This window comes from Eulemur rufifrons, chromosome 30, assembly GCF_041146395.1.
Source record: "Eulemur rufifrons isolate Redbay chromosome 30, OSU_ERuf_1, whole genome shotgun sequence".
Taxonomy (NCBI): domain Eukaryota; kingdom Metazoa; phylum Chordata; class Mammalia; order Primates; family Lemuridae; genus Eulemur; species Eulemur rufifrons.
Window position 1 is genome coordinate 132,616,307 of NC_091012.1, and position 20,530 is coordinate 132,636,836.

Consider the following 20,530-nt stretch of genomic DNA (forward strand, 5'->3'; position numbering starts at 1 on the left):
GAACCTCCTCTCCTCTTGTTTGTGGATATGCAAGAGGCCATATTTGATACTTTTGGAACCTATTTGAACACTTTATTTAGTTGGGTTGATGTGGTAAGTTTGGGGATTTGGGGTTGATCAAGGAAGAGATAGGTTTAGGAGAGGCAGTTAACACACAAACTTTATTTGGGTGGTACTTGGACAGGATTACATGAGAGGGAAAGTCCCTAACAGCTGGAGATTTTCCAGAGACAGTGGCATGAGGCCACCACCCAGAAGGGAAATAGGGCTAGAGACCTTGTGAGGGAGTAGGGGAAATCAGAGAGGGGGCTTATGTGTCTAGGTGATGTCACTCAGCAGCAAGGTGGAGTTTCTCTGGATCAGAGAGCTCTGAAGAACAGCATTTTGGAGTCTTTTATAGCTACAGGGTTTGTCTTATTTCTGGCTAGCACATGTTGGGTGCAGGTTGGGTATACTTTCATGGCGTATATGAAGTAGGTGGGCTCTAAATAGCTAAAAATAGGTTTATTTGGAATATATTTAAAGCAATTTGATGTATGAAAATTTGAATTTGGCACCAGTGGGCTTTGGGATAATGATCCTAGCCTGCTGTGAAGATGTGAACAACATGGGGGCCATTTTCACTTAATATACAGGGGCTATCTCTGGCCCATTTATATAATAGTTGGACAGGAAACTTTCCATTCATTCAGCTCTTCCATTGCTTCAGTGGGGTATTAGGATCTGAACGTGGTTCTTAGGGCAGCATGAGTCTAGAATTCCTGAAAACATGAGATGGTTTTCAAAGCCAATCACAACCTACTCTTCCATTTTCTTCTAGTACTTCCATGTGAATGAGAATGTCAGGCCACAATAGACCCAAGAGATCATCTCTCCACCTCTACCACTTTGAAGATGAGAAAGCTGCAACTCAACTAGGCAAAAAGTCTTTCCCAAGGTCACACAGCTCATTGTGGAGGGAGACTACAACCAAACTAAGGTTTCCTGGATTTCACCCATTTTATTTGAACATGACCCCTGCCGTATCACACCAGTCAGTTCTTGGGCATATATTTGCTAGGTGTATCTCTCTCCAGTTTGGAAATGCCTTAGCTCATTTTTATGGAAGGATGCTTCAAAATGAATATCTCTCTTTCTACACCAAAAGGCTACTGTTAGGCACATGTCTGTGTAAGCTGACACTCATGCCTCTCTGTGTCAGAAGGTCATGCAAACAATCACATAGCAAAAGCTCTGGACCATAATAAATTTCCCCTAAATTAATTTTAATCATAAAATTGAAGGGTCATATCTACACGAAGGTATCAGTACCCAGAGCTCTAGGAAATCTTATCTTTGCCAAATAGTTTCCCATGTTACATCTCGATGCACTTTCTTGCAAGAACTCTTAAAAATATCTTAGTAAATACCAAATGTAACTAAAAGAGATTAAAAATATTACAAAGCCCTGTGAGAAATATTCTAGCATCAGTTAATAGATTTGCTGACTCAATCTTGGAACACATTACCCGTGGATTAGAGATAAAAGATAGGAAGGCTCCGTGTTAGCATATTTGGGGGCCATTTGTGGTTTTATTGTACTGTTGCCATTTATAGGGTTATGGATGGATTATTTATACAAGAGATAGGTATTTGTTCTTTCCCTGGTTTTAATTTTCCAAGAAATTAGAACATCTGTAACCCAACTTTGGGCAGGGATGCTGACTCAAAGAGTGAAGAAATCAAAGTCCAGTTTCACAACTAAAATGTCTCTGGTTAAACTTCAGGACCATGAGTCCTGTCAGCATCTTTATTCCTTTTCCCTTTAACCCTTTTCTCCTCACTACTTGTCCCATAAATAGAAGGCAAGAAGGAGAGATACTAGAGTGTTAACTATTGATCAAAGGGCTATTTGGAAAAGGATTGTATAGAGACTAGATTGTAGGGTAATTTGGCCATGTCCAAAATTCATGGTCAGCGGGGCAGCTTGATGCTCAAGACTGTCCACAATCCTTCCTGGTTGATAGAAGTTACAAATGTTTTCTGGCCCTCTCTAACTCCCACCCTACACAGAGTCACTGGCATGTTGCCTAAGAGTTCCTTGTCTTCTCTTTGTGTAGCACTTCGTGTATATGTCAAAATATGATTACAGGGTTTTAATCCTTCCCATGATACCTTTGGCACTGAGTATGGAAACTAATATCTCCCACTCCTTATCATAATTGTTTAAAATAATCAAGAATTCAGAAATCAGAGTGCTTTGGATTGAGGACAGAAGGCAAATCCTTTCCGTTGAAGAGCATCAGCCTATTCTAAATAATGATAGTTGGAAGTTTGTGTTAAATAATATGGTAAATCTATTTTTCATTTCCTCAAAGCCTTAAGGTCTTCAGGAGAAAGGGGAAGATATGGTTCCACACCCAGGGGTGATGACAGTGAGCTTGAGTGTGCATGGTGGTGGAGAGACTAGGTCTGTGCTGATGCATTTTTTCTCCCCAGTGAAGAAAGCCCAACAGGCCATGAGAGTGGAAAGGTGGTGGAAGGAATACGGGGAGATTGGGAAGCCATGGGAGATGTACTAGATTATGACATGAGCTCCTTATGGAGTAGATCTTCCTCCATTAGTTGGGGTTTCTGAGCTAGTTAGTGAAGTAGACACCTGGTTTGCCCCATTGAGGCTCTTCCTTGTAGAAAGAGAATCTGGTAGAAAGAGAATCTACCTGAAATAACCCATGTATATGTGCAAATTTAATAATGATAAGGAATATCATCATTAATTGGGAAAAAGAAGACAACTGGAACAACTGGTTTACCATTTACTAAAAAGAAGCCAGTTTAGCTCATGATCTCACACTTTGTAGTAAAGTGAATTCCATATAGATTAAAGAATTTAATGTTAAAAATTTTGGACTAGAAAAATATAGGTGAACAATTATATGACTGTTGGATGGGGAAAGACTTTTTAAGTTTAAAAGCATTGGAAGAAAAAGATTAATAGATCTGACCCATGTTAGAAATCCCATAAATAAAATTAAAGGCCAGAAACAAACTGGGAGATTTTTTAACAAGTATTATTAAGGGCTAATAGCCTTAATTTATTTTTTTAAGAAACCTCTTACATAAACTGATGAGAAGCACCAAACTCCATTGACCCCATGCCCTTCAATTCTCTTCTCCCTCTCAGAGTCATACTTCATAGATTTGTCTGCACATTTTATCTCCAATTCTCTACCTCCTTGATGCTCTCACCCTGACATCCGCCCCCATTGGTCCATTGAAACCAATCACCACTGACTTCCATGTAGCCAAACCAGAGGTCCTTTTGCCCCTTCTCCATGTCAGCTCTTCCTCTCCATGACTTGAGTGCTTCCTCTTTCTCCACAGTCTCTCTCCTTTCTTTGGCCTCTGAGATAATACATTTTTGTGTCTCTGGATGCTCTTTGTTCCTTCTTAGTTTCCTTTTTTGGATAAGTACCATTTTCTTGGCCAGACCCCTAAACACCTGAGTTCCCTGGATCTCAGTCCTGAGTCCTCTTGTCTTTCATTGACCATTTCCCTAGGTGATCTTATCCATTCCATGGATTTAGATACCATGTATAGCCTGACAACTCCCAGATTTATATCCACAATACAAGCCTCCCCTCTGAGTTCTATGTAGATTCATGTGTTGAACTGCCAACTTGACATCTCCATTTGCGTGGTACCCAGGCATGTCAAATTTAAAACAGCAAAAGTTGAAGTCTTGTTACCCCCATCCCCATCTGTCTTGACAACAAACAAATTAAAAACTTGTTTCCCTTCCAGTCTTCTCCATCTTAATGAATGGCACCATCACTCAATGCTCAAAGTAGAAACATGGTGATCATCCTTATTGTTCCCCTCACCCAGTCCTTCAGTAAAACCTTTCTATCTCCAAAATATATTTCAGATCTACCTGCTTTTTTCCCATCCCCGGCTGGCCTCCTCCAGCCAGCCTTCAGAGGTCTCCTCTCTTCTATTCGTACTCCCATTCTCCACATAGTAGCTCAAGACATCACTTTAAGATAAAAATTAAATCTGGTTATTCTTCAATGTGTTCCCATTGTACTTTAAAGAAATCTCAAATGCCTTACTATGGTCTACACTTGATTGGATTTTTCCTGAATTTCTAAACTCATGTCATTCTCTCTAACAGCCACTTTGTATCTGCCATATTGCTGTCTTCTCAGTTCCCTATACTTCAAGCTCTTCACTACCTCAAGGCCTTTGCACGTGCTATGCTCCTTTCTCTGCCCAGAAACCTCTTACCTTCACCTCTTCTCATTCAAGTTTCTACTTCAATGCAGTCTTCGAGCCCTTCTATTACCCACCCCCGTTTTATTTTCTCTCTCTCTACCCTGTTTATTTCTTTTAAATAGCTTATACCACATTTTGTAATTTTATTTTTTTTTTATTTTTTTTTCTTAACAATGATTTTGTGACATTTATTAGGTACATGGAAAATAATTTTTTTTCAATTTAATTTTACAGAATCAAAGAGTTGTAATTTTATATTTAATTTGTTAAATTATCTTCTTCACTAGAAAGCAAACTTCACAAGGGCTAAGAAGATCCATTATTTATGAATAAATATATCCAATGACTAGCACATTAGAGGTTCTTGACCAATATTTTGAATGAGGAAATTAATTAATAAATGAATGAAAAGTTAAATAGGTTAGTGAGCATATGGTTTACTAAAAGGAAAATATAAGTGGCCTAAATAATACATATGAAGCACCTAGAATAGTGCCTGGTCCCTCAATATAGCTAATTATTGTTATTCTTATATTAATAATATTTAATATTATTTGTTAAATTAATAATATCACCCAAACTAATAGTCACGTTTAAAGAGTAAAAAGATATCAATTTCTGCTTTTTAAATTAACTAAGATTAAAAAAAATAAGATGGTCAACATTTTGATAAGATGGATACTTTTTAAAGGTAGTTACTAAGTGATTTGACCAAAAACAATTAGGACGAAAGCAAGTCAGTTAGTATAACAAGTGATCAGGATGATTTGTTCAAAAACAAGTACTACTAGGTACTGGTTGTTGAGATATTGGTTTTTGAACTATGGAGGTGATGCCTTTAAACTTTTTCTTTCAGGTTAAGCTTTTTTCCTTACTTTTTGTCCACTATTCAGAGGTTTTCAATTTTTTTTTACTTTCACTTTTTTTTCTTTTCAGCAGTTAGTCCTTTGCTTCTATATTTGTGACAAGGAAAAAATCTGAATGTGCAACAATAGGGGATTTGTTGAGATATGTTATCTTTCTAAGAATAGGGGATTAGATGGGAAAAAACAATATTTAGAGCATATAAAGAATTCAAAAACTGCCCTGTGGTGTAACCGAATTACCAAGACTAGAAAAAGCAATGACTGACAGTAGACATTTTCAGCAAAATTGCTTTTTAATCAGATGATTATGTTGGCCAATTTGCTCTTGGCCACATTGTCTAGACCTTTAGACCTATAATTTCACTGTTAAAGAAAAGATTAGAAGTGTAGTCAAAGATTTATGTGCAAAGATACTTGTCAAAAGTTAGCAATGAAGCAGAAAAAAAACCCATAAAACAAAATATCCAACAATAGTGGGGTGGTCCAACATGAGGGTGAGTGTCTAGGAACAAGTAGAAGCACTGTTTTTTTTAATCTTATGGGATATTGGGGATTGGCACTCATTTGTACAGTTATTTAGAGCAATTTGCTTAGGCATCATAGTATAATAAGATCGAGAATTTGAGCGCATTTCCCAAAAAAACCACTAAATCATAAAGCATTTTTAAAATAGTTCCCCAAAGCAATGTAGAAGCATTTATTACAGCTCTGACACATGACACAAAATTGCTGCCATTTGCTTTTAAGGAAGGTCAGCATGGTGGTAAAAGCAGCAACACTCAGGAATCAATGGGCAAAAGGAGCAGTGGCAAAATTCAAGATTATTTCCTTTGCCACACTCATACATAGCAACGTAGCACGCGCTATTCTTTTTCATGGGAAGATGTTTTTAAGCCTCATGGCTTCCATGTGGAAGTAATTTCATCTCCTAATTAAGATCACATTTATGAATAAAAGCAGAGGAAGGAAGCCAACTTGACAAGGGTATCATACCAAAAGCCAGGGTAAGTGGGAAGTCTTTGTTTTGTGGTCATTATTGGAGTAGTGTGTGAGACTCATTAAGGGTTTGGTTCTGACATATTTATAGAGAAACAGAGACAAGGTTTTCCTGGATTTGGTAGCACCCCTGTTATTGCAAGTTAGCCAAAATTTACCCTTAACCTCTTATGGAGAGTTACATTACTTACCTTCTAGAAACTTTCCCTGTATGATATATGAACCATACAATTTAAGCCATTAGGCTTTTCAAATAGAGGCTAAAACCTTTAAGGAAAGTTTCCTAAATACTTTCAACAGAGAATTATGAAATGGGAAGAAAGAAGAAAGACAAAGAGATTTTAGTACCTGCAGGCATTATTAATCAGAACCAAAACAGAGAAAAGGAAAAAAAATTGCATTAGTCCTGTCCATGGTGAAACAGATTTATAGAGGAATGTTTTCTTTTAGTTTGTCATGGACAAATTTATTTCAATCCTATGGAAATAGGTACATTGATAACTAAGTTTTAACCAGAAAAGAATGATTTAATTAAATATTCTTTCCATTTTGAGGCTATATTAATAGTTTAATACTATATATAAAAATAAACAAAACAGAACGTAGGAAAAATGTGTCTAATGGTGATATTTCTTTACAGTTGAACATCAGCAGTGTGTGTAATAGAAAAACTAAATCCAGGTTTGCTCAAAGTATATTCAAAGCTGGCACTATCATCTTTGAGTTAAATAAGCATAATTCACACTTGCTATTTCAACAGAGTTACCATGAAAGAGCAAAATTAAAAAACAAAATCTACCTGCTTTTCAGAAATTTATGTGTATATGTTTACATACAGACACCTACATACACACTCATGGGAACAGCTTCCAAATGGAGTTTTATCTCATTATATATTAATTAAAATAGAATAATATACATTGCGTTTGGGGGGATTTGCAGTAGTTGATTATTCAAGAAGTATTACATTGAAACCCTCAATGATCCAATTGTCAATATGAAAAAAAAAATGCTAGAATTGGAGTTCTATTTTAGGTTATAGATGTTGTGAAAAACACCTCCCAAATGAATTACAATTTTTGTCTTAGCCTTTTTTACACAATAAGACAATAGGGTATATTTGTGGCTTATAAAGTTTCTCATTTGTTTCTGTTTAAATTTTTTTTGAATGAATAGATAAATGAATATAGAACACTCTGTGTGTTTGCGTGTGTGTATGCATGTGTGTGTATGCATGTGTCTGTGTAGCTGCAGTCTTAGAGAGATAGATTACTATTTGGGGGGCAGTATGGATCAGGTTGAGAAGCTAGAGGCAGGGAAGAAAGAAGAAAAAGGGCCAGGCAAGAGGGCAGATTTATGACTGAGGTTGAGGGCAAGAAGAGAGCGAGTTAACCAGAGGCCCCCAACTAACTCCCCACAGAACTAGTTGCCCTCCCTCACCTCAGCCACATTCTCACTTCCCTACAGCTCTAGTCTGAGAAATCAGAAAGAAATTTAAAAAATTAAAGTGTGGAGGAGAACATTAGCCTCCTGACTCAAAATTTCAGAACTAGAAATAGACTTAAACATCAGTCAGTCCCCCTACACGGTTTTGAGATGAGTGAACCAAACCCAGAAGAAGGCTGGGCACGGTGGCTCACGCCTGTAATCCTAGCACTCTGGGAGGCCGAGGTGGGCGGATCGTTTGAGCTCAGGAGTTCGAGACCAGCCTGAGCAAGAGTGAGACCCCATCTCTACTAAAAATAGAAAGAAATTATACGGACAGCTAAAAATATGTATAGAAAAAATTAGCCGGGCATGGTGGTGCATGCCTGTAGTCCCAACTACTCGGGAGGCTGAGACAGGAGGATCCCTTGAGCCCAGGAGTTTGAGGTTGCTGTGAGTTAGGCTGACGCCATGGCACTCACTCTAGCCTGGGCAACAAAGTGAGACTCTGTCTCAAAAAAAAAAAAAACAAAAAAACAAACCCAGAAGAAGATAAGTGCTTTACTAGTCAGTGGGAAGAGCAATACTAGCATCAAAGACTCCTGGTTTTCAGTTAAAGATTATTTTTAGGACCAGAGTCTAGGAGAATACTAATAAAAATTAAACCAAGAACATCTTATGATTAATCTCTTCACTGTAGGAAGGGATACTGCATCTGCCACTGTGGCAGAGGTTGAGAAAGATGCTTAAACCAAACAGGGATCCTTTGTCTGAGAGCAAAATATCACCCTTGATCTTTTCAGAGGTAATTTTAGAAGTCTTCATCAGACAAAACCAATCCCCTTCCAGATGGTTCCTTACACACCTAATGATCCTAGACAACCAGATCCTATGTCCCTTGTGTGCTGCCTTTCTTTTATGCATGTTTCAAGTTCTTCAGATTGATTGTGAATCTTTGGCCTCAGGTTGCCCTTGATGTCACAGGTCTTTCTGGTTTCATTTATGTATGCACAGGGGAATTTGCTTTTCCAGTCTTTGAAGCTATATTAATGCCGCTTGACCTTCTCAGCCATGCAAAACTATCTTCCAGACCATTTTAAACCCCAAAGCTTCAATAGCAGATATTCACAGGAATGGCAAAAGTCTTTTGATGGTCAACATTATTTACAATTCTCTATTCCAAAATTTAATGTACATACGCTTTGACCATACCAAATTCACCTGTCCTGAAGAGAGGTATTACCTCTCTTACATGTAGGTAAGGATGTTGATGAGCACCATATGTATACTGTCAATAAATGTATTATTATACATGGGATATTATGAAACATCATTCGAAAAATATTTATTAAATGTCTACTGTGTGACAGACACAGTTGGTTAGCCCTGGAAATTCAGTGGTGAAAAAGGCAGAAAAGTTCATGTCCTCATGGAACTTACATAATTATTCTCTGCAAAATTACACCAGAGCCCAGAATTATTTACTATCCTTGATAAAGGCGTAATTTTTGTCTACTTACAAATGCTTGTTGTTAATGAATGTAAGCTTTTTATTAAAATATAACATAAGCACAGAAAAGCAAACAAATCAAGTATACAGCTCAGAGAATTTTCACCAAGTGAACACACCGATGAAACCAGCAGCCAGGTCAAGAAACAGAACATTATCAGCTCCCAGAAGCACTCTTATTAACTTTTTCTAGTTGTTAACCTTCCCAGAGTAACTGTTTTTCTGACTTTTTTAGTTTGGCCTTGTTTGAACTTTATAGAAATGGAATTAAATGGTGTATGATCTGTGTCTGCCTTCATTTGCTCAGTATTTGGCTTGTGAGATTCACCCAAGTTGTAGCATGTAGTTGGGTTTATTCAACTGCTGTATTCCACTGTATATTTTAATTTATTTATCCATTCTATTGTTAAAGATATTTGGGCTATTTCTAGTTTGGGCTATTGTCAACAGCTCATGATTAAGATTCTTGTACATCCCTTTAGGTGAACATTTCTGTTGGGTATACATCTACGAGTTGAAATATTGATTGGGTCATAGGTTATGCATGTATAGATCCATACTACATACTGCCAAAAAGTTCTACAAAGTGGTTGTAGCAAGTTATAGTCCCACCAGCAGCATATGAAAATTCCAGTTACTCCACATCCTTACCAAGCTTAGTGTTATGTGCTTTTTCATTTTCGTGTGCATTTTTAAGTTAAAAAAAGTCGAATAGAACCACTGGGGCTTCGTGATAAACAATGAGACATCATAAAGTTTATAGCAACAGTGCTAATCCCTTGGATTCTAGTCTATGCCAATGATTCAAGATGGTATTATATTGAATTACAAACTCTGCTTAACTTATGATGGAATCAAAGCCACTGTTTACAATGGAAAATCCTGCAAAAGTTTGCCTTTCTTATATTTGATGCTGTGGTTTTTTCAAGTCAGCAGTGGTGGACCACCTTTTTTTGCCAGAGGGCCAAGTAAGAAAAAATAAAAATATGTAGAGGCCACTTTTTTGAATTTCGAAATGGAAATGGCTTTCTTGAGTCCTGGGGAAGAAATACATATTTGGATGTGAGACGACCTACCATATCAAATGGAAGACTGGAAGTGAGAAAGTTGGAGCGACTATTGGCCAGTAGAATGCTGACATCAGACCATATTTGAGAAATGCCTGTAGGGATACAGTTGTCACCCTGAAATTAGCTTGTCAATCATATTGCAAAGCTAGGAGGGCATCCATGACCCTTAATAGGAGCTGAAGCAGCCCTCCCCGGCTTTAACAACACCATTCTAGAAGGAGTTGTAAATACAATGGTTCCAGGCCCAGGCCTATTACAAAGGGCCCAGCTCAAGTAAAGAAGAACCTATTCTTAGAAAACCACTGATGGCTTTTTTTTTTCTTTTCAGTCCAAGGTTTACACTCGCACACCAACCTTATATTTGGACTTCAAATTGGACCCAGGAGCAAAACATTCCCAGCCTATTCCTAAAGGTATGATGGATTCTGGGGTTTAGTAATCATGTCAGAAAAACAAACAACAACAACAACAAAAAAAAACAAAACAAGGAGCTGCTTTGTCTAGAATGTGTTTGTTTCTGAAACTCAGCATAAAGTTCTGTGAACTTTGTTCATGTTTAATTATGTTTAAATTAATGAATACTGCTGGGACCGTTCAAGTTAAGAAAACTAAGAGGAATTCATAGAACGTTAAGTTCGGCCCCTCTGAGACACATCCCTCAATTTACAAGTGTGGACACTAAGGCCCAACAGATTAGTCACTTGCTTAAGGCCACATAAAGACTTACTGGCCCAGAGAGGGCGAGTAAAATACACCTGTCTCCTGACTTTCCAGCCCTTGTTGACTCACAGTATTCTTGGAGGCAAATTCAGACCTGTGTTACTCAAAAACAAGTGCATACTTGATTGAGATACAGGTTTTGCTTGATATAGGTATTGTTACGGAAGTGTTAACTTTAGGTTGAACCTAACAAATAATTGAAAAATTCCCAAGTATTTAAGGTCAATTTTATTTTAAAAAATGGCTATACCCAAGGTCATTAGGCATCAACTTTGAGCCCATTATTTTGTTCTTTGTTTTTTCATTCTGGCTATTTCTTAAAATAATTTTATTTAAAATTTTTTTAATTAATTTTATTTTTTATTGACAAAAGATGTACATATTTTCGGGGCACATGTGATAATTTAGTGCAGTCATATAATTTGTAAAGATCAAATCAGTGTGGCGTGAATGATTTTTTTAATGTGTTATTGAATTCAGTTTGCTAGTATTTTGTTGAGGATTTTTGCGTCTGTTTTCCTCAGTAATATTGGCCTATAGTATTCTTTTTATGTTGTGTCCTTGTCTGGTTTTGGTATCAGGGTAATGTTAGCCTCATTGAATGAGTTTGAAAGTATTCCCTCATTTCAAGTTTTTGAACAATTTGAGTAGAATTGGTATTAGTTCTTTATTTTTTTTAATTCAGGATATTATGGGGGTACAAATATTTTGGTTACATGAAATGAGTTTGCCTTGCCCAAGCCAGGGCTACAAGCGTGTCTTTCTCCCATACAATGTGCCCCGTCTCCATTAGCTGTGGATTTACCCCCCCAGCACCCCCACCACCTGACCAGCACCCAGTGACTATTACTACCATGTGAGCACCTTAGTGTTGATCAGTGAATACCAATTTGATGGCAAGTACATGTGATGCTTGTTTTTCCATTCTTGTGATACCTTACTTCGGAGGATGGGCTCAAGCTCTATCCAGGATAATGTAAGGGGTGCTAGATTACCATTGTTTTTTGTGGCTGAGTAGAACTGCATGGTATACATATACCACATTTTATTTATTAATCCACTTACGTATTGATGGGCATTTGGGTTGTTTCCACATCTTTGCAATTGTGAATTGTGCTGCTATAAATATTCCAGTGCAGATGTCTTTATTATAAAATGTCTTTTTTTCCTTTGGATAGATGCCTGGTAGTGGGATTGCTGGATCAAATGGTATTTCTATTTTTAGCTTTTTGAGGTATCTCCAAATTACTTTCCACAGGGATTGTACTAATTTGCAGTCCCACCAGCAGTGTAAGAGTGTAAGTTCCAATCTCTCCACATCCACGCCAGAATTTGTTATTTTGGAACTTTTTGATAGAGGCCATTCTCACTGGAGTTAGGTGATATCTCATTGTAGTTTTGATTTGCATTTCCCTAATGATCAGAGATATTGAGCAGAATTCAGCAGTGAATCCATCAGGTCCTGGACTTTTCTTTGCTGGGAGACCTTTTATTATGGCTTTGACCTCATCACTTGTTATTGGTTTGTTGAGGTTTTCTGTTTCTTCATGGTTCAATCTTGGTGGATTGTATGTGTCCAGAAATTTATCCATTTCTTTTAGGTTTTTCAATTTGTTGGCATATAGTTGTTCATAATAGTCTCTAATGATTTTTTCATATTTCTGTGGTCTCAGTTATATCTTCTTTTTTTATTTCTGATTTTATTTATTTGGATTTTTCTTTTTTTATTAGGTTTTTCAATTTTGTTTATCTCTTCCAAAAACCAACTTTTCATTTTCTTGATCTTCTATATTGATTTTTAGTCTCAATTTCATTTATTTCTCCTCTGACCTTCATAATTTCTGTCCTTTTACTAATTTTGGGTTTCATTCTGGCTGTTTTTAAGTACAGAAAAAATTTTAGATTCATTTGATTAAACATATGCCTACACTATGCATCATTTTTGGAACAGTAAATATGAGTGTACATGTGCTTTAACTTTTTAGTGCAGTGCTTTTTCCTTTTAATCTTGAGTTTGCTTTCCTCCAATCCCTTTTCTTCCTATATATCCCAGGTCTAGGCTATATGTCACATCAATTCTTGAATTATATCTTGCTGTATTTTTCTCCACACTTATTTTTCTATACTGACATATATATGTATTCAAATATACACACATATAAGATTATTTTGTCATTGTTTTACTAAAATGGAATCATTATAAATACTTTTTTCCTCTTGTTTATTTGACCGAACAATACTTCATGGAAATCTTTCCCAATCTACTTGCATGGCTCCTTTTAACAGTGATATTCTACATCCTGGGTTTACTATGATGTATTTAGGCATTTCCTGTTTGTTTTCAGAAACATTTTTGGAGGAATGCAAAAGCAAGTAGCTTAGAAATGCATGTTTAGCATTGAGTCTCTGTAAACCCACTTAGAACAAGTCTATTATGAACCCAGCTATGAAGCAAAAGAACCTGTCTTTTCTAAGACATCATTTCCAGTTATAGTGTGTGCTCTCTTCCTCAGTCTCTCCCTCCTGCCCCCTCCCTCCTTCCTCTCTCTCTTCCTCTCTCACACACACACACATACTCACACCCACACTCATCCATACTTCCATTGCATTAGGTGACAAATGCAAAGTTTGAGACTTCCTTGTCTAGTGCCAAACAAACAATTAATTCGAGCATTACAAAGCACTTATTATTTGCAGATCTGATAGTCCTGGCTGCCTGTAATGAGATTTACCAGATGGTAAAATTATGCTGTGTACATTTTATTATGAAGTCATTGAAATCAAGGTCACCCTTTGTCTTTTTCTTAATCACCTTTCCAGGTCAAACTCTGTCATAAACTCCAAGGACTGTCTAAATTCATTTTATTTGGGTGCTTTGTTGCATCAAATATTCCATGAAATGTGTGAGCCATTGGCCGGGTGCTGGACATGTTTTGTTTATAATATTTTGATTGTTTTGTTACTCATGGTAAAGGGATTTGACATGGATGTCTGGGTAATGTTTGGCTTTTGGCATATGCTTTGCAGTCTAATTTAATGTTGACTTGGTTGTATCATTACCAGACTAATTGGATGGAAAGGGAAGCATACACTGCTACCATCCCATCCCTGATACTGGGAAAATGCATATGTCCCAAGGCAAATTCAGTTAAGGGAGACTACAAACATTTCTCATGAATCAAACTAGGTTTTATCTGAATTCCTTCCCATAAATAGTATTAGAATCAATTTTTACCATCTCTTTATTTCCTTAGGGCTAAGCACGTTTCTGCTGGGTTGTGCTAATCTCGCAGAAAACAGATGTTTCATGCAGTGATGATTTGGAAGGCAGTTGATATCAGGAATTGAGCTGGATGATGCATCACTTAAAAAGAATCCAATTTGTTGAGTCTCTGACAGTACCAGATTCCTTTCACATTGGCCACACGTTTTTCATATTAGCTCTTGGCTAAAATAAGAATAAGTAGGTTTTTTTTTTTTTTTTGCCATGACTTTTACCATCTCTCATAAGGCAATCTGATTTTCCTTGCTGTAAACTGATTTACAGATAACACTGTTTGTTATCATTCATTGTGAAGGACATAAATCTGTATTTCTGGAAAAATGTCAATCTTTTCCAAAAAATCTATACCTTCTGGTCCTTACGCTCCCCTTGTCTTCTGACTGATCGTATCACAGTTTGGTTCTAAACAGCCACTTTGTTTATTTTCCCCATCCTCCTTTACTGCACCTCTGCTTCTAGATACTTAAAAGCATGTTCTGGAATATTGAAAATGGAGAAATGTTATAATATGGGAAAAACTTGATTTTGTGAGCTTTTTTGCTTTCCTCACCTTATAACTTTTCTTTACAGTATGTATAGATCAGTAAACATAATTTCTTCAGAGAACATGTAGTCTACCCCTTTGTGGTAGGCAAAATAATAATACTCAAAGATGTCCATGCAATAATCCCCAGAACCTGTGAATATGTTATGTTACTTGGCAAAAGGGACTTTGAAAATGTGACTAAATTAAGACTCTTGAGATGGGGAGATTAGCCCGGATAACCCAAGTGGGCCCAATGTCATCACAGGAGTCTGTATAAGTGAAAGAAGGAGATAGGGGAGTCAGAGTGTGACAATAGTAGCAGAGGTCAGAGTGATGTGATTGCTGGTTTTGAAAATGGAAGGGACCACAAGCCAAGGACTTGGGGCAGCCTCTAGAAGCTGAAAAAGGCAAGGAAAGACATCCTCTCCTAGAGCTTCCAGAAGGAACACAGTCCTGCTGACACCTTGATTTTAGACCCATGAGGCCCATTTTTGGGCTTCTGACCTCCAGAACTACAAGATTATAAATTTTTATTGTTTTAAGGCACTAAGTTTTGGGATCATCTGTTACAGTAGCAATAGAAAACTGATACACCCTCTTAAATATTGCCCATAATGTTTTTGCTTCTGTGTTTACTTTCTAAGGAAAAAAAGGAAAGAAGCTGCATCTTCCTCAATTAAAAAGTAGATTTTAATGCCACTCATACAGTCATTACTTAGTGAGTCACATTAGTGTATATTTAAATAAGTCTTATAGTATTGATTTTCTATATGTCACATAACGTATTACCCCAAAACCTAATGCCTTAAAACAACATGTATTATCTCACAGTGTCTCACAACTTAGCTGTGTCCTCTGGCTCTGGGACCATTACAAGGCTGTGATCAAGGTGTCAGCTAGGGCTGCAGTCATCCCAAGGCTCAACTAGGAAGGATGCACTTCCAAGCTCATACTTATGTGGTTGTCGGCAGCATTCAGTTTCTTGAGGCTTGTTGGCTAGAGTCTGCTCTCTGTTCTTTGCCATGTGGGCCTCTACGTAGGACAGATCACAACATGGCCACTGACTTCATCAGAGTTGCAAATGAGGGAGCAAAAGAGGATGAGCAAGATGGAAGCCAGAGTCTTTATGTAACCTAATCTCAGAAGTGACATCCCATCACTATTGCTGTATTCTCCTGGTTAGAAGCAAGTCACTAGGCGCAGCTAACATTCAGAGAGAGGGGTTTGCACAGGGCAATACCAGGAAGCAGGGTCATGTGGATGTCTTAGAGTCTACCACTACATTTATGATCTTGGTTGAAAGTACCACACATTTTCCATACGGTCAATGACTCAAAAACAGGTAGTGATTTGAGTAAGCCTAGAAAAATACATGGTGAGTTTTCCTCAGACTTCCTGCCTAAATGTCTTTTCATAGTCATTCTCTACTTTTAAGGAGAATGCCCCATACATGAATGATTCATGTAGAATTTTAGATTTTAGGATGTTTTCATAGAGAGAGCAAATGCTGATTTTGTTCACTACACTAAATACATGATTTAATTCATGGGTAGTTTTTTGCAGAGCTCTCTACTTACCAGGAGTACATTAGAATATTCAATCACAGTTCTCTTCATACTTAGAATATACACATAACAGTTATGAATGTAAATCAATAAGTCTTCAGAGCAGTGATTAACTTGAACTTGAGTAAAATTAGCCAGCAAGAAGTTTCATCATTTTCCTTTGGATGGATTGTCTTTTTCATATTGATTTGTAAGAGCTTTTTATATATTCTGAATACTAGTCATTGTCAGTTATTTGTGTTGCAAATATCTTCTCCCTTTTGCTTTGTTTTTCACTCTTCTATACTATTATATTTTTCTATATTTTAATAAAAATTTCTTACATGTATCAATTTATTCCTTAATGATTAGTGCTTTCTGTGGCTTCTTTAATTATCTTTCCCTAACCCAAGATCATAAAAATGTTCTATTATAGGTGCTTTGTTGTTTTGCCTTTCATATTGGTATATTTATTCCACCTGGAACTGGTTTTCTCTTATGATTATTTTTTTCAATTGCCAGATAAAATTATATGTAATTATAGTATACAATATGTTTTGAAGTATATGTATATTGTGGAATGACTACATCTAGCTAATTAACATAGGCATTACCTCACATAGTTGTCATTTTTGTGATGAGAACACTTAACATCTACTCTCTTAGCATTTTTCAAGAATGTAATACATTGTTATTAACTATGGTCACCATGTTGTACAGTAGATTTCTTGAACTTATTCCTACTATCTAACTAAAATTTTATATCCTTTGGTGGAACTGGTTTTCATGTGTGGTGAGGTACAATTGCATTTTTTTTAAAATATGGTTTTGAGAAAGAGGAAAAAATGGCAAAAACCCATGATGGGGATGTCATAAACATTTTCAGGAGTTCAATTCACTGAATCATCCTATAGTAATAATAATCATCACAGCTAACATTTATTAAATGCCTCCTGTTTGCTAGAAACTGCTCTAAGAATTTTCCCTATATTAACACCTGCAATCCTCACATCCCCATGAGATAAGGACTGTGATTATCTCATTTTTCAAATGAAGAAACTGCAGTACAAAAAGGTTAAGTAACTTACTCAAGATCAATTAGCTAGTGAGTGTTTGGGATTCCAACTCATATAATCTGACTTTCACTAGGACTCTTAACTGCCATCTTGTCCTGAACCAAACAAATTAGTGAGCCTTTAGTGACCAATACCCTATTAGTAGTGCCTTGGGCATATTGGTAAATAAATCCAAGATTTTGCAGATAGGTTAAAAAAATGACTATTCTTGAAAATTTTTAAATTAATAATCTCACCAGTTTGAAAATTTTGTTGTGTTTTTCTTATATGTCATCTTTAGGAGAGAACAGATTAAATTGATGATCAATGTAAATTAAGAAACTATTCTAAGAATTTAAACACATTTCAATTTTGATAGGGGTGGGTTTTTTTTCATATTTTGTAGGTGCTATTTGAAAATATGTTTCTCATAAAAACAGTCAAGTATCTAAATATGTCCTGAAATAATCTTAGGGGTATTTATGACTTTCCTGCTAATATTGAAGTTTCTATTGTTTTCTGAACCTTTCCTTAACCCTTAAAACTCTGTATATTTTAGATCTTAATAGTCTATAAACATGGCTTCAATCTAAGTTCAAATGCCTAAAATAGCTTCTATTTTATAGCTCTAAATATAATTTATTGTGTCTACATATCTGAATTATTTTCTGAATTTTTCTGAGCAATTAAAAACTAGATGTGAATATTTATATTTGAAGAGGAGACAAGTTCTGTCCAGATAAAACCAAGAAATAATAGTACCATGGATTACGTTAGTTAAATATTATCATATTAAATATCGTGTTGGTGGAAAAACGTAGTGCTGCCATGTAGACTTAGTCTCCAAAGAGCAGGATATAATTACTATCTGTCAATTAAAAATTAAAAATAAAAGAACAGGATAAGCTTCCAGGGGATTCTAATACATTTTTTTCTTAATATTTTATTAGAAGAAAATAATCAGCAGAGTTTGTCCTCCAGTGGGCCAGGCGCCATTCTGGGCACAGGGAAGGCTGTATTCTGAGAGTTTATGTTCCAAAAAGCTTATGTTGCTAATATATTTCTTATTCAAAATGTTAAATTTTGTTTATTTCTTAGTTTTTCTGATAGCTTCTGATGTAATGAATGTTCAATATTATGAATGTGGGCCAAACCATAAGGGAGGGTTATCCTATAGGTTGTAATTGTTCTTGTTTAAAATCCAGGATCTTGAGAGACAGCTCTTAATGTTGTATACCCATGGCTTAAAAACACAACCTATAGTATGATCGTTCCATAATGTGTGAAGTGCATTCTGAGTATATTTTATTCTGGAAAACCAGTTGTTTCAAGTGTCTCCATGTTTGTACCGTTCTGTGCAATATAGTTGGGCATTTTATTATTGGTAAAAATAAATCAAATTTGGTAAAATGGGCATTCTCTTGTTTTCTTGGATGCAATTCCTGCAAGTTCATGTAATAACCTCTTTCCCAGACTGCAGAGCTACAAAGTCAACCCCTCTCTTTCTCATGCTGTTTATGGTTAGTTATAAGATGGGGGCTAAATGCCAATTCTTGGCAAGCTTGTAGATCTAATAGTGAGCTGTGAGTGGCTATGTCATCAGGAAACCCACTTTATGTCACCAATTCTAGACTGCAGTGTTCGGTGGGACACAAACAGCATCCTAGGTGCCATGAGGTTCTTGATGAGGACATTTTGGGGAAGAGTGACTCTGACAAGCTTTGCTCAGTGTATGGTGCAGTCCAAGAGGAGACTAGTTAGCTTGGTGTCTAGGGCGGTGCGGTGGGGACCATGGGGCCATCTCCATGCCCATGATCCTTCTCTGGCCTGGGTCACAGTCTCATCAGAAGCATGTAACCTCATGACCTGCATAAATTTGGAGGAATGTGGGAAGAGAAGAAAGGGGCAGGAAAGGGAACTACTATTTGTTATATACCTCCCAAGTGCCAAGCATTGGGTAGAGAAGGTTAAAAACATGTAACACATATATGTATGTATAGATGAATATGGACATTTATATATGTTTATACAGACATACAGTGCCACTTGGTCATTACAGCAGCCTTGTGCTGAACCTGTTCTTTCCTTATTTTACAAACCAGCAAACAAGCTTGAAAAGGTTGAGAGTCTAGTCCTAGATCTCCCCAAGGGTGATGCGCTGATTTTTAAACCTGCACTTTCTACCTGTGACAGTGTGTTTGTTTTTGTTATTGTTTTATAGTTACTTAGTTGGTTTGTTTTCCATGCCTCCACAAAGCCCCTTTAAGGTTTGTCGCTTCCCTATCCTTCCTCTACTCCCCAAGAGAGATTTTCTGGCTTAGAGCTAAATACAGAGGCAGGACAGGCAGAGGGGTGGTGATAGTAGAGAAGTGTAGGACCAGACAGAGATGAGTCTGTCTGCCAGGGACAGGAGTTTGGGCTTGTCCTGGGGGAACAGGGAGTCACTGAAGGATTTTAAGTGGGGCTTCTAGAAAAGGTCCAATTCACGGTGTGTAGAAAATGGATTAGAGGCAACCAGTTAGGGGACATTTTTTTTTTTCATCTGTATGGTTTTATCTTAAAAGAAAAGAAAGATATGAAATAAATATTGCAAACATATATGTTCATTATTTCATCCTTTCTGCTCATCTGAATTAAAAATTAAAGTGTTGAAAATAAATGAAAATTCTTCTCTAAATCTGAGAGGAAAAGAAATTAGCAAACACTTTGGTCTAATGATGAGGAAACATCAAACAAACCCAAACTGAGGGGCATTCTATAAAATAACTGGTCAGTGCTCTTAATGAAAGAAAGACTGAGGAAGTGTTTCAGATGAAAGAAGATTAGACATGACAACTAAGTGCAGTGTGTGATCCTACATTGGATCCTGGACTAGAAATTTGTTTTTCCTTTTTCCATAAAAGGCATTACTCAGACAATTGACATAATTTGAATATCTGTACATAGATAACAGTATTGTGTTGATGTTCGTTTCATAATTTTTATAAGTGCACTATGGTTTGGTAGGAAAATATCCTTGTTTTTAGGAAATGCAAACTGAAAATTATTTCAAGGTAAAGGGGCGTCATATCTGCAGTTTATTCTCAAATATTTCCAAAAAAGGAATGTCATATATTTATAGCTAGAAGAATGATAAAGCGTATGTGGTAACATGTTAGCTTTTGGGAAATCTGGGTGAATGGTATACGACAATTCTCTGTGGTATTTTTGCAACTTTTCTGTACATCTGAAATTATTTTAAAGTAAAAATTAAAAAATAATTTAGTGGAATGAGGGGGGGG

General features: G+C 36.6%; 1 protein-coding gene across 1 annotated transcript in view; it reads left to right on the top strand.

Annotated features, from left to right (window-relative positions):
- Positions 1 to 20,530, top strand: part of PIR (pirin) — a 91,622-nt gene that overhangs the window by 49,594 nt on the left and 21,498 nt on the right. The window contains exon 6 of the mRNA XM_069463694.1: positions 10,450 to 10,534. Within this exon, the coding sequence (XP_069319795.1) occupies positions 10,450 to 10,534 (85 nt within the window). The remainder of the gene's footprint in view (positions 1 to 10,449; positions 10,535 to 20,530) is intronic.